This window comes from Pygoscelis adeliae, unplaced genomic scaffold (genome assembly GCF_000699105.1).
Source record: "Pygoscelis adeliae isolate BGI_AS28 unplaced genomic scaffold, ASM69910v1 Scaffold414, whole genome shotgun sequence".
NCBI lineage: Eukaryota > Metazoa > Chordata > Aves > Sphenisciformes > Spheniscidae > Pygoscelis > Pygoscelis adeliae.
This window is the reverse complement of record NW_008824673.1, coordinates 611,614-622,169: the sequence shown is the minus strand read 5'-3', so window position 1 is coordinate 622,169 and position 10,556 is coordinate 611,614. Positions and strand designations below refer to the sequence as shown.

General features: G+C 55.1%; 1 protein-coding gene across 1 annotated transcript in view; it reads left to right on the top strand.

Moving 5' to 3' along the window:
- Window positions 1-10,556, top strand: part of JPH3 (junctophilin 3) — a 58,461-nt gene that overhangs the window by 14,837 nt on the left and 33,068 nt on the right. Inside the window, exon 2 of the mRNA XM_009323040.1 lies at window positions 2,223-3,000. Within this exon, the coding sequence (XP_009321315.1) occupies window positions 2,223-3,000 (778 nt within the window). The remainder of the gene's footprint in view (window positions 1-2,222; window positions 3,001-10,556) is intronic.

Sequence of the window (10,556 nt, the reverse complement as noted above, 5' to 3'; positions counted from 1 at the left end):
AAGTGTTGGTACATTTGGAAAATCCAGCATGGGTGGGTGGATGGATGGATGGATGGATGGATGGATGGATGGATGGTGGACTCCATGATCTTAGAGGTCTCTTCCAGCCTTAATGATTCTATGATTCTGTGATTCTAAGCCAGGCTCACTGCTCAAACCCAACCAGAGGACATGTCCAATGTCTCCACCGAGCTCTTTGCTGGCCGTCTTGCCAGTTGTCCCCCATCCTTCTCCCCGCTGGCACTGCCACTACCTCCTCACCCCTCCCCACCAGTGCCTGCCATAATCCTGGTGCTCTGCCTCCCTCACCAGTGCTAATCCTATAAACCCTTTGTAAATCCTGCCCGCCTGGCCCTGCCTTTCCATGTCCCTTCTCCAAGGCAGTCGTCATGAGGTCCCCCAGCTTGGGGCTGGCATTTTTTTGCGGTGCACAAGGCTGTCACTCAGATAAAGTAGCACCTCGGGGGGTTGCTTGCATTGGAGCACTGGAAAGGATGTCCAAGCCCCAGGGGATTTGTGCAAAGTGCTGGCAGCTATTAGATAAGACAGCTGATGCACCCCAAAATGCACCCCAAAATGTGCCTGGGTGCTGGTTTCACGCTCTCGGTAAGCAGTTCGATGCTCAGCATGAGCTGCTCCGGCACATACCCATCTCCAGAGCTACTGCTGAGCCCCGGGGACCGGGCGCTGGAAACCCCTGAGGGAGTCCTGAGGGTAGGATCGGGATGAGGGATGAAACGGAGCCAAAGGATACATAGCTGTAGGGTTGGGATCGCTCCTTGCAGTGAGAGTAGGGTTTATCTGGGACAGGGATGGGGATGGCCAGCACAGCCCGTTTTAATAATCCTTTCTGCTAGGCTGTTGGAAAATGTTGAGAGGGAAAACACTGCAGCAAGGCGGATAGGTCTCAGGGAACAATATTTTTGCAGCCAAAAGAGCCGGCTCAGGTGGACCCGATGGGTTGCTCGTGTCTACAAATCACAGCCTGATTGCTAAGGGCAAAGAGCATCTTGTGCAGAGAGGGGCTGGAAAGCCTCTATCAGACTGAGCCGGTGGTAATCATCTGGGCCGTTTTCATCAGGGCCGTTTCAGTTTGATTCCCACAGGGTTCGCTATTTCAGCAAGTCTATTTTAAGACTCCCTTGGCATGCAGGAGCGGGGCTGGAGTGAGGGGAGGCCCCGATCCTGCGAGGTGCTGCCTGCGCCCGTCCCGGCGTGGGGCCCTGCTCTTTGCATCGCTGGCCAGGGATGGGAGGCAGCAGGGCAGCCCCGGGCTGGGACCGGCCGCAGCATCCCAGCAGCACCGGTGCCAGGCGAGGAGCCATCCTCGGGCTCATCAATCCACCCCGGGAGGGCTTAGGTGGGCAGTGAATCACTGCATCTCGAGCTAGCCCAGAAAAGATTAAGCCGACCTAAGAATAAAAACAAGCTCCGCAGTTCAACCGGCTGGGACAAATGAGAAATTGTGCAAATCGCTGAGCTCCAGGAGGGGAAGGGATTATAAGCCCCGGGCAGATTACGGACGCGTTTCAGTACACAGGGCGGGCGTTACGCTCCCGTTGCGCTTCCCGAGCTGGATGGGTTTCTTGTGCCTCCGTTCCCAGCGCCGCGGTGAGGTCCCGTGCGCGTTTCATCCCGCTAAAGACCAGTCAGGCAACTCCAGTAAGTGCCCATGCAAATGTAGGAGTTCAAACAGGGGCATGCTTCCGAGGGGAATAACCAAATGGATCTCTCCCCGTGAGGCCTTTATTTCTATGGAGCCACTCCTTTCCACTACACGCTGGATGAAAGGCACTATGTATATAAATAAATGCGTTGTAATATACCATCCGCTTTGATCATTGCCGACAGCATGGATGGGATTGGAGTCTGCTCCCGGATAACAGTTCCCCTACCCCGTCTCCCCGCTCCCTTCCCTTTCAAATTAGGGGTTGATCTAAGGGGCAGTTCCTCGAAGCATCGCTCCATGCTCGATGATGCCTCGGCTGGTTTCTAATATTTCCGCACTGCAGCTGGAGTGCATGCCTGCAATCCAACCAAGACGTTATTTTTTCCTCCCACAACATGACATTACAGTCCTTGTCACGGAGATGGGACCGGGATCCAGAGCTGCACTTAGCTGCTCCCGCTAACGAAGGGCTCGCAGAGGAGTTTGATGCCGTTAGCTGTCCACAGGATGCCATGCCATGAAACCCCTCTTTGCTTTTGTCTCCTCTTCCCAGGGACATACCAGGGCCAGTGGGTCGGAGGGATGCGCCAGGGTTACGGCGTCCGGCAGAGCGTTCCCTACGGCATGGCTGCGGTTATCAGGTCACCCCTGAGGACGTCCATCAACTCCCTGCGCAGCGAGCACACCAACGGCACGGCGCTGCACCCCGACTCCTCGCCGGCGGTGGCCGGCAGCCCTGCCGTCTCCCGGGGTGGCTTCGTCCTCATGGCCCACAGCGACGCCGAGATCCTCAAGAGCAAGAAGAAGGGCATCTTCCGGCGGTCGCTGCTGAGCGGGCTCAAGCTCCGTAAGTCCGAGTCCAAGAGCTCCTTGGCCAGCCAGCGGAGCAAGCAGAGCTCTTTCCGGAGCGAAGCTGGGATGAGCACGGTCAGCTCCACCGCCAGCGACATCAACTCCACCATCAGCCTGGGTGAGGGCGAAGCCGAGCTCTCCGTCATCGAAGATGACATTGACGCCACCACCACTGAGATCTACGTCGGCGAGTGGAAGAACGACAAGCGGTCGGGCTTCGGGGTGAGCCAACGCTCGGATGGGCTGAAGTACGAGGGAGAATGGGCCAACAACAAGCGCCACGGCTATGGCTGCATGACCTTCCCCGACGGCACCAAGGAGGAGGGCAAGTACAAGCAGAACGTCCTGGTCAGCGGCAAGAGGAAGAACCTCATCCCGCTGCGGGCCAGCAAGATCCGCGAGAAGGTGGATCGGGCTGTCGAGGCGGCCGAGCGGGGGGCCACCCTCGCCAAGCAGAAAGCGGAGATCGCAGCGTCCAGGTAAGGTGGTCCTCGTCCCGACGTGGCATCTCGGCAGGGGTCCAGCCCTGACGGCTGCGGTTTGATGGGAGTAGTGGGATGAGACTTTTTGCGGTAGTAGGTGCTCGGGGGGGTACTTTGGGGAAGCTGCTGGAGGCAGGCAGAGGTTGCGGTGGGCATCTGCCGGTGCAGGGAGCAGTTGGTGCAATCTGGACCCCGAAGGGGGAGCAGGCAGCATCCTGGAAAGCCAAGCCCCTGGGCTTGCCCAAGCCTCATGAGTGGTGTTCAAAATGGGGTGGATCCAAGCCAAACTGTCCCTCTGCTAACTCTGAGTGAGCTGTGGTTGCACGACCTTCCCGAACCAGCCGTCGAGGCCATGCAGGGTCACCCAGAGCGGTGCGTTCGCTGCAGCCTGTGCAGGGGGTGGTTGCACCGTGGTGGGACTGCACTTGTGGGTCACGGTGTGGGGCTCACAGGCTGATAGCTGTCACTTAGGAGGTACTGGGTTATTTACCCCGTTTCTCCCTAGCCTCTTTAATAAGCAGGATGATACCCTTAGCAGAAGAGCTCCTGAGACACTGTTTGCCTGTATCCTCTGTCTGACTTATAGCCAAGAGGAACCATCCCAGGGTTGGCCTGTGCTGGGAGGATTCCCAGCTATTTCTGTTCCCAAAAGAGGTTTTGAGTGGAAAAGCAGTCAAATCTCTGGCTGCAGCTGATGCCTGGGGAGGGTTTGCCCTGCCTGAGGCTCTGCTAGAAAGCAGCAGAGCTTCTTTATTGCCCAAATAATCCCTACAAGCCTCAAGAAGTCCCCACTCCCCGGGCTGGCTGTAGCCATCATGGAACTGCTCAGTGATTCAGAGCAGGGACCTGATCCAGCTGAAAACCAGCAGGACCCCTCCTGGATGGGGACAGGGTCATGTCTCGTTTAGGTTGAAGTAGGGTCCAACTCCCAGCTCAAAGCAGGGCCAACTCAAGCACCTTCTAGCTGGCTCCCAAAATGCGCCTGGAGCTTCGTGACTTGCAGCGAGCTCCCAGACAAGAGGTGAGCCGAGGAGGAAAGGCTCCTCTGCCGAATTCAGGGCTTTTTGTATCACTTTTTAGGGTTGGTTTGACAGAGCATGGTCATTCCTTTCTGGTTTCTGAGCAAGTGCTACATATAGCAGCCAGGCTGGGAAAAAAGGGCTGGGGTTAGGGGAAAAACCCAGGTACCTCCTGAGTCGCCTGTGCTAGATTGTTGGGTCTGGATCATTTGTATGCAGAGTCACACTTGAAATCTTTATCAGCATGTCTGCCAGTGACTTATCTGCAATGTGAATGAGACTCCCAGGCCTGCTTTGGGAGCATATTTAGGCTTGATGATGTTTTTGAGCTGACGTTGTACCAAATTGTTGTCAAAGCTTTGGGGGGGAAAAAAAAAAAATCCCACTAGATTGCCAGGTAGGAAACAGACTGCAGAGCAGCGGAAAGACCAGATCTTTCCCTGTGATCTGGGGATGTGAATGCCTCGATAGAAAGGCCTGAATCCTGGAAACATGGAGGTCTAGTCTGCCGTGGGATGCCGGGTCTGAGAACCTGAGTATCCTCCGCCTCCAGGCGGTAAGGGTCCTGGAAAGCCACGAGACTGGGAGTTGAAAGAGATATGACCACCCCATGTTGGAAGTGCTTAATGAGCTCTTGGCATATAATGTTCCACCTTCTCATTATGAGAGAGGAGAAGGAAAAAATCAAATCAGATAGCAATGCCAGGGCATGAATACCTTCCTCCCCTGTACTGGCTGGGGTAACGTGGTCCTGAGCTCTGCCGGAGAGCAGCAGCAGTGCTGGGAGGGAGGATGCAGCCCGTGACCATGCATGTGCATGGAGGAGGAGAAAACCTGTGGGATTTGGGGACCACCCAGGGGACCCCTTTAATCATCAGTGAAGATGCAAAGAAATAAATGAATGGGAGTGCGCTGCTTCGAGGATGCTCCGTCAGAGACTGAACCTGGTCCCACCAGAAAATGCTCCGCGAACAACCTGACATCTCCATCCTGCAGCCCGGCTCCCTCCGCTGTTTGCACTCGGTCTTAACTAGTCTGTTCTTGACTAGACACATGGGGAAGAAAGCAAGCGCCTGGAACCCAGGGTTTTGCTTTTTTTGTGGCACAGCCATCGCCTCCGGTGCACGAGGGCTGCTGGCGTGTTGAAAAGCCCTTCATTGATCTGCTGCGCAGCCCATCTCTCGCTGCGTGAGCCAGGGACAGACTGACTCCAACGTGACGGGCGCTGTGCGTTAGCGCTGGGTTACCAACTGCGAATGACATCCGTCCCGGGAGTTTTTGCTGCCTGTGTTAATGGTTTATGATGAGGCCCCGAAACCTATCCAAGAAGAGCCAAACCATTCGGCTACGGCCGGGTAGGATCGCAGGATTTAGGCTTTGCTGGAGACGCGGGGCAGGTGGGATTAGGCGGGTGTGCAGGCTCGGCCCCAAGTCTCGGAGGGTGTCTTGGGTTTGCAATTCGGCTGCACACAGGAGAGGCCCAAGGACCTCGAAATGCAAGCGGGGAGAGCTGCTTTGTCTGAAACCTGCGGTCCTTCAGCTCAGGCTCTTCCCCTTTGTGAGGGTTTTTGTACGGACAGTCTCTCCTCGGCTGCATCCCAGCATGCAGAACCAGAAGAGAGCAAGGTTTTACAAACCTAGAACCAGCTAGAAAGGCTTTCATATAATTAGTCCGATTAATTTTAAAGCTTCTAAATGAATAAACACTCCCCTGCAGTGCCCACACCAAATTGCATCATCCAAACAGAAAGAAATGCACAAAATAGGCAGTGGGTGCCTTGGCAGAGGAATCCCGATGCTCATTTCGGTGGCTTTGGGGCTCAGGGGTGCAATATTCCCCATCTAATACCAACGTGAGCTCTGGCTTACCAGCACCTGGGGGTTTTATAACAGCACTGGTGTGTGTTTGTGTATGTGTGTGTGTGTGTGTATTCTCTTCTGTCTAATAATAAGGCTGAGTTCACTCTGCAGCCTTTCCCTTGGTGGGGGAAAATATGTGCCCACCCACATATTTCATTAAATTTGTAAGAATTCAGTATTTTTGAAAACTCTACCGCTCTGTCAGATTTGGTTGGAATTGGCCAACACGTTCAAAAGTTATTAGTGTGGGAGTGATGGCATATAGATATATAAACAGCACAATCACAGAAGTAAGCCCCATTTCCTGAGGAAAGTAGGCTAAAAACGTAGTGTACTGAAGACAAGTAAATTGGATTCTTAAAGTTGTTTTAGTCTGAACAGAGTACAATGTTATTTGTGACACAGAAAAGTAAGCTCATTTAAAGAATAGTTTTTAGGTTCAGTAGATGATTCTCCTAAATTTTCTTCGATGCAATTAAAATGAAATAACACTTTCTTTCCTCTTATATCTCCCATTCGCTGAAATAGTTTGTGCGAAGTCAGTGGGCGAGAAGGGCTATGAATCAGGTCTGAAAATCTACCGTTGGCATGAACTATCGGTTTTCGGAGGCAGCCAGGGAGGGAGCCCTTTTTCAGCCTGTTTCAAATGAAGGTGCGGGGTGTCCTCTTTGTGCTACGGGGTGCTTCATTCCCCTCTCATATCAGCCAAGAGCCATCACTCGTTCTGCTGCTACCCTGGAAGGATGAAGGATGCGCTGGAGACACCGGCTCCCATCTCATTAGTCATAACGTCGATAGCAAAGGCAAGTTGTCCATCGGCACTGGTGTGTCATGGTCAACTAAAATATAATATCCAGGCAAGAGAGGTGGGCCAGAAAGCTCACCCTCACCCCTTGGTTTTCGTCACAGCCGCTGGACGTGGAGGATAGATACACGTGGAGCGTCAGGGGGAGCTCAGGACCAACTTCAGCTCTCTGCGACGGACGATGGCAGTTCTAATGCAAGGCAGACAGACTCTAATTCTCCCCAGGATTTCCTTCTGCTACCGCAGTTCAAGGTTTTGTAATTAGTGGCCGGACTACTGATGAAAGGACGGGCCGTTACCAGTGCTAGGGATATGAGTCCCAGAGACGGGCGGCATTTGGCAAGCACTCAGCTCCTCTCCAGCACAAGGTTCATGGGGCCCCCTTGTTCAGCACCTTAAATAACAGCTCCTCAGAGCCGCCGATGCCCTAGCACCCCACAGGGGATGCTGTTCTCAGGTTAGTCCTAAGTAATGCACTTCCAGGCATAATTATAGCCGAGCCATTCACCAACAATGAGAAAAATATAATTAAGCTCAATAGTCTCAGGAGGAGTCGGGCTACAAATTAGCACAGTGTCATTCAACTTCAGAAAGGGAAACTGGAGAAAAAAAAAGAAAAAGGAAGCGAATAAAGACAACCTGGCAGCGAGGACGGGTAAAGGAAAATGTTTGGACTCAGCATGGGTGCTCCTTCAGGATGCTGCAGTGAGGGCGAAGCATCCGTCTGCGTTTGACATACAATGGGGAGCAGGAAGGCAAGAAAAGCCCTGGAGAGCTGAACAGCAAAGTGCAGAAGGTTGTTTGAGCCAAACAGGTATTTTCTTCAGAAAAATGGAAATGCAGCCCGGGCAAAACCACAGAAAAGAATAGATTCTGCAGTTCTGATCCCAAACATTTTAAGTTGCGGTAATGTCACTACCGGCAGTATGCCGAGCCATAATAATGCTGCTTAATGCTCTCTCAGGCCTCTGCCTGCAGCTTTGCAATTGTACTTAGCTGCATTTGATTTAAGGTTTCTGCTGGCTTTTCTGATGCCTGAGGGAGGTGGCTGCGGGGCTCCCGCATTAGTCTTGCCCTAATCCCCGCTTCGTGCTGCTGGAGGGGCTTTCGCTGCGGATGGAGAAGGGGGAGGAGGAGGGATGTGGGTTAAGGGGAACGCTGTGGCCCCAAAAGGGTTACATGTCCCCTTCCTCGGGTCAGGGTGGCGGGGACGAGCTGGCAGTGGGCTGAAGCTGAAATGGGTCACAGCTAAACTGGCTTCAGGGATCAGACCAAGCATGTCAGGGCCTCCCACCACCTTGTCCAGCCCCTCTGGGTCTAGGGTGGGGTTTCCTCTACTTATGGCCCCTCAGAGAAGCACTGCCCCTTTCCCCGCTGAGGCCATGCGTGAGTTCAGCATCTGCAGCTCCCTGCGGCATGGCGTTTGCCAGCTGGAGCTTGGGGCTCTGTGCAGAAGTCACTTCTACCCATTAGTTTGGGACCGATGGGGTCACTGATGGCATCACCTGGTACCCACTGGGTCTCGTGCAGGGAGAGCGTGCTCCCTCCGTCCCTTCTCCGTCCACCCCTTCTCCATCCTTTCCTTGAGGAGTGCAGAGGACGGAGCGACAGAGAGAAAAGCACAGAGGGGATGGATGGAGGTGACGCGAAGGCTGAAATCAGCTGGGGCAGGAGGTAATTCTCTTTAAGGCAGCATTTTCTTTTTCCTTCCTGCCCTCCTTCCCTCCCGAACAGCGCCTGTGCAATGCAGAGAGGAGCAAAGCCCAGGGCTGGCAGCCTCCAACAGGCTTTACCATTGACAGAGAGCTGAGCAGGGCTGCGGCAGAGCGCGCCGACTTTCCTTCCTGCCAGCTCCTTCCCTCTGCCACGTCCCTCCCCTCCTCCTGCCCGGGCAGAAGCTCCCGCGTGTTGACAGGGGTCAGGCGATACCGCGGCGGCAGAGATTAGGATCAGGTGTTATTCCTCCCGTTTGTGTGTCACTGTCAGCTGGGATGACACGGGTACCTCTGACTCATGGCAAGCACAGTTTCCACCTCTAGTCCAGGACACTCGAGGAACGGCGGATCCCCAGACAGCATCCCGGAGCGTTGTGACCTTACCTATTGCCGGCTCTTGCGGGACCTGCTGTCTGCACCGTGACTGTTTAAATCCTCCGGCAATGCCAATTTAATAACTTCCTGCTCAGACAGGACTTACGGCGTTAAGCCCTTTTGCGTCCGTGTCAAAAATCAGGACTAGCCGGCACGCTTGCGCGGGGCCAGCTCTGCGTGTCCCCGACTGCCACCCCGCTGCCTGCGCCACGGTGCAGAGGTGGAGGGGCACATCCGTGCACAGACATGAACAGGCTGGAAAATTAAGTGCCTTTCACAGGAATGATGCTTTACAAAGTAATCCAACTGGAAAAAGCCTCAGCAGGGTCTTTTTTAGCTTCTAGGAGAGCAGCTCGGCATGGGTTTCGCTAGTCCCTCTCCCTTTGCTGCTCTCCCATCCTTAACGACTGCTGCTCCCAATTCGGTGGCTCCCACCATCTTCCCTGTTCACTGAACCAAATATGAGATAAAACACCCCGGCCCCATGGCCCAGGTGTGCAACATGCTTTTGTTTAATAATTTCCAACCTTGCTGGGTCGTGATAAAGTAACATGGGCAGAGCGGAGATTCACAGCCCGTTGGATTCGTTGTGATCCCAGCCGGCTCTGCCCCCCTCCCTGCGCTCATTGGGGAAGATCTCTGAAATCCCTGCGGTCCTGGCAGACGCGGTTTGTGTCGTGGCAGGCCCACAGCAAAGTGCAGCATGGCTTTGCCGTAGAGTGAAGGAGGAGAGCGGTCTTGGGATGCGGGGGGAAGCGAAACGCCCGGCAGTAGAGCCGGGATGGGAGAGCCGTGCCGGTGCCGGAGCACGATGTGCCGGTGCCTGCTCCGCGGTCGCTTTTGCAGCGGGACCAGATGGAAACGGGCAGGGATGGCGCCGGCTGGCAGCGAGGCAGGAAGGATGGGAAGGTGATTCACTCCTGGCAGCCGCCGCTTCCACGGGAAGGGGCTGCCCCGGAGAGCTGGGCAGGAGGCAGGGGCCAGTGCGGGAGGCCGAAGGGGAGGCTGCTTCGTCCTCCTCCTCCTCTCCGGCATCGCGTGGCAGACCGTCGCAGCCCAGATCATCGGCCTGGTTTCTAATCCAAGCCTTTTACCAGCTTAGTGCATGGGCTGAGCGGCCGGCGCTGCTGTCCTGCTGGGGCTGGCCCTGCTGCAGAATCAGCCCTTCTCGGGAGATCGTGCAGGATGATTTCAGTCTCCCGAGCGGTGCTAGATCCCCCCGTTAACACGATAACCTCCTGTCTGCCCTGACTGCCTGCGCAGCACGGGGAAGGGGGAATGAGCTGAAGAAGAGGATGGTGAAGCCTCTTCTTCTCCACGCTGACGCCAGCAGCAGGGGAGTAGGGTGCTGTCACCCGCTAGCTTTTGGGTGGAGCAGCCCTTCATCAGAGAGGAAAAAAAAGAAAAAGCCAACAACAACAACAACAACAACAACAACAACAAGAAGCCAGGCCCTGATTTTTCTTTCTGCTGCTTTTCCTATTCAACGAGCAGAAACTGCAGCGTTGCTTTTCTCAGCGATCTTCAGGAGGGAAGGGAGAGATCCTCCCCCAGCCTGCGCAGCTGCCTGGCAGGCGGGCTGGCTCGCAGCCCTGTCGCTCTCCTCCATCCTCATCCTCACCTTTTGCGGGGTGCAAGGAAACTGGTGGGGGTACATGCAAACCTGCCGTCAAGCCCAAGGGCTAGATGCGGGGGGATGCTAACTCTAGCATCCCAGCCCCCTGCCGCCACGTCCTGCCACCCCGAACCCCCCGGCTGTGTCCGTGGGGGCCGCCCGGG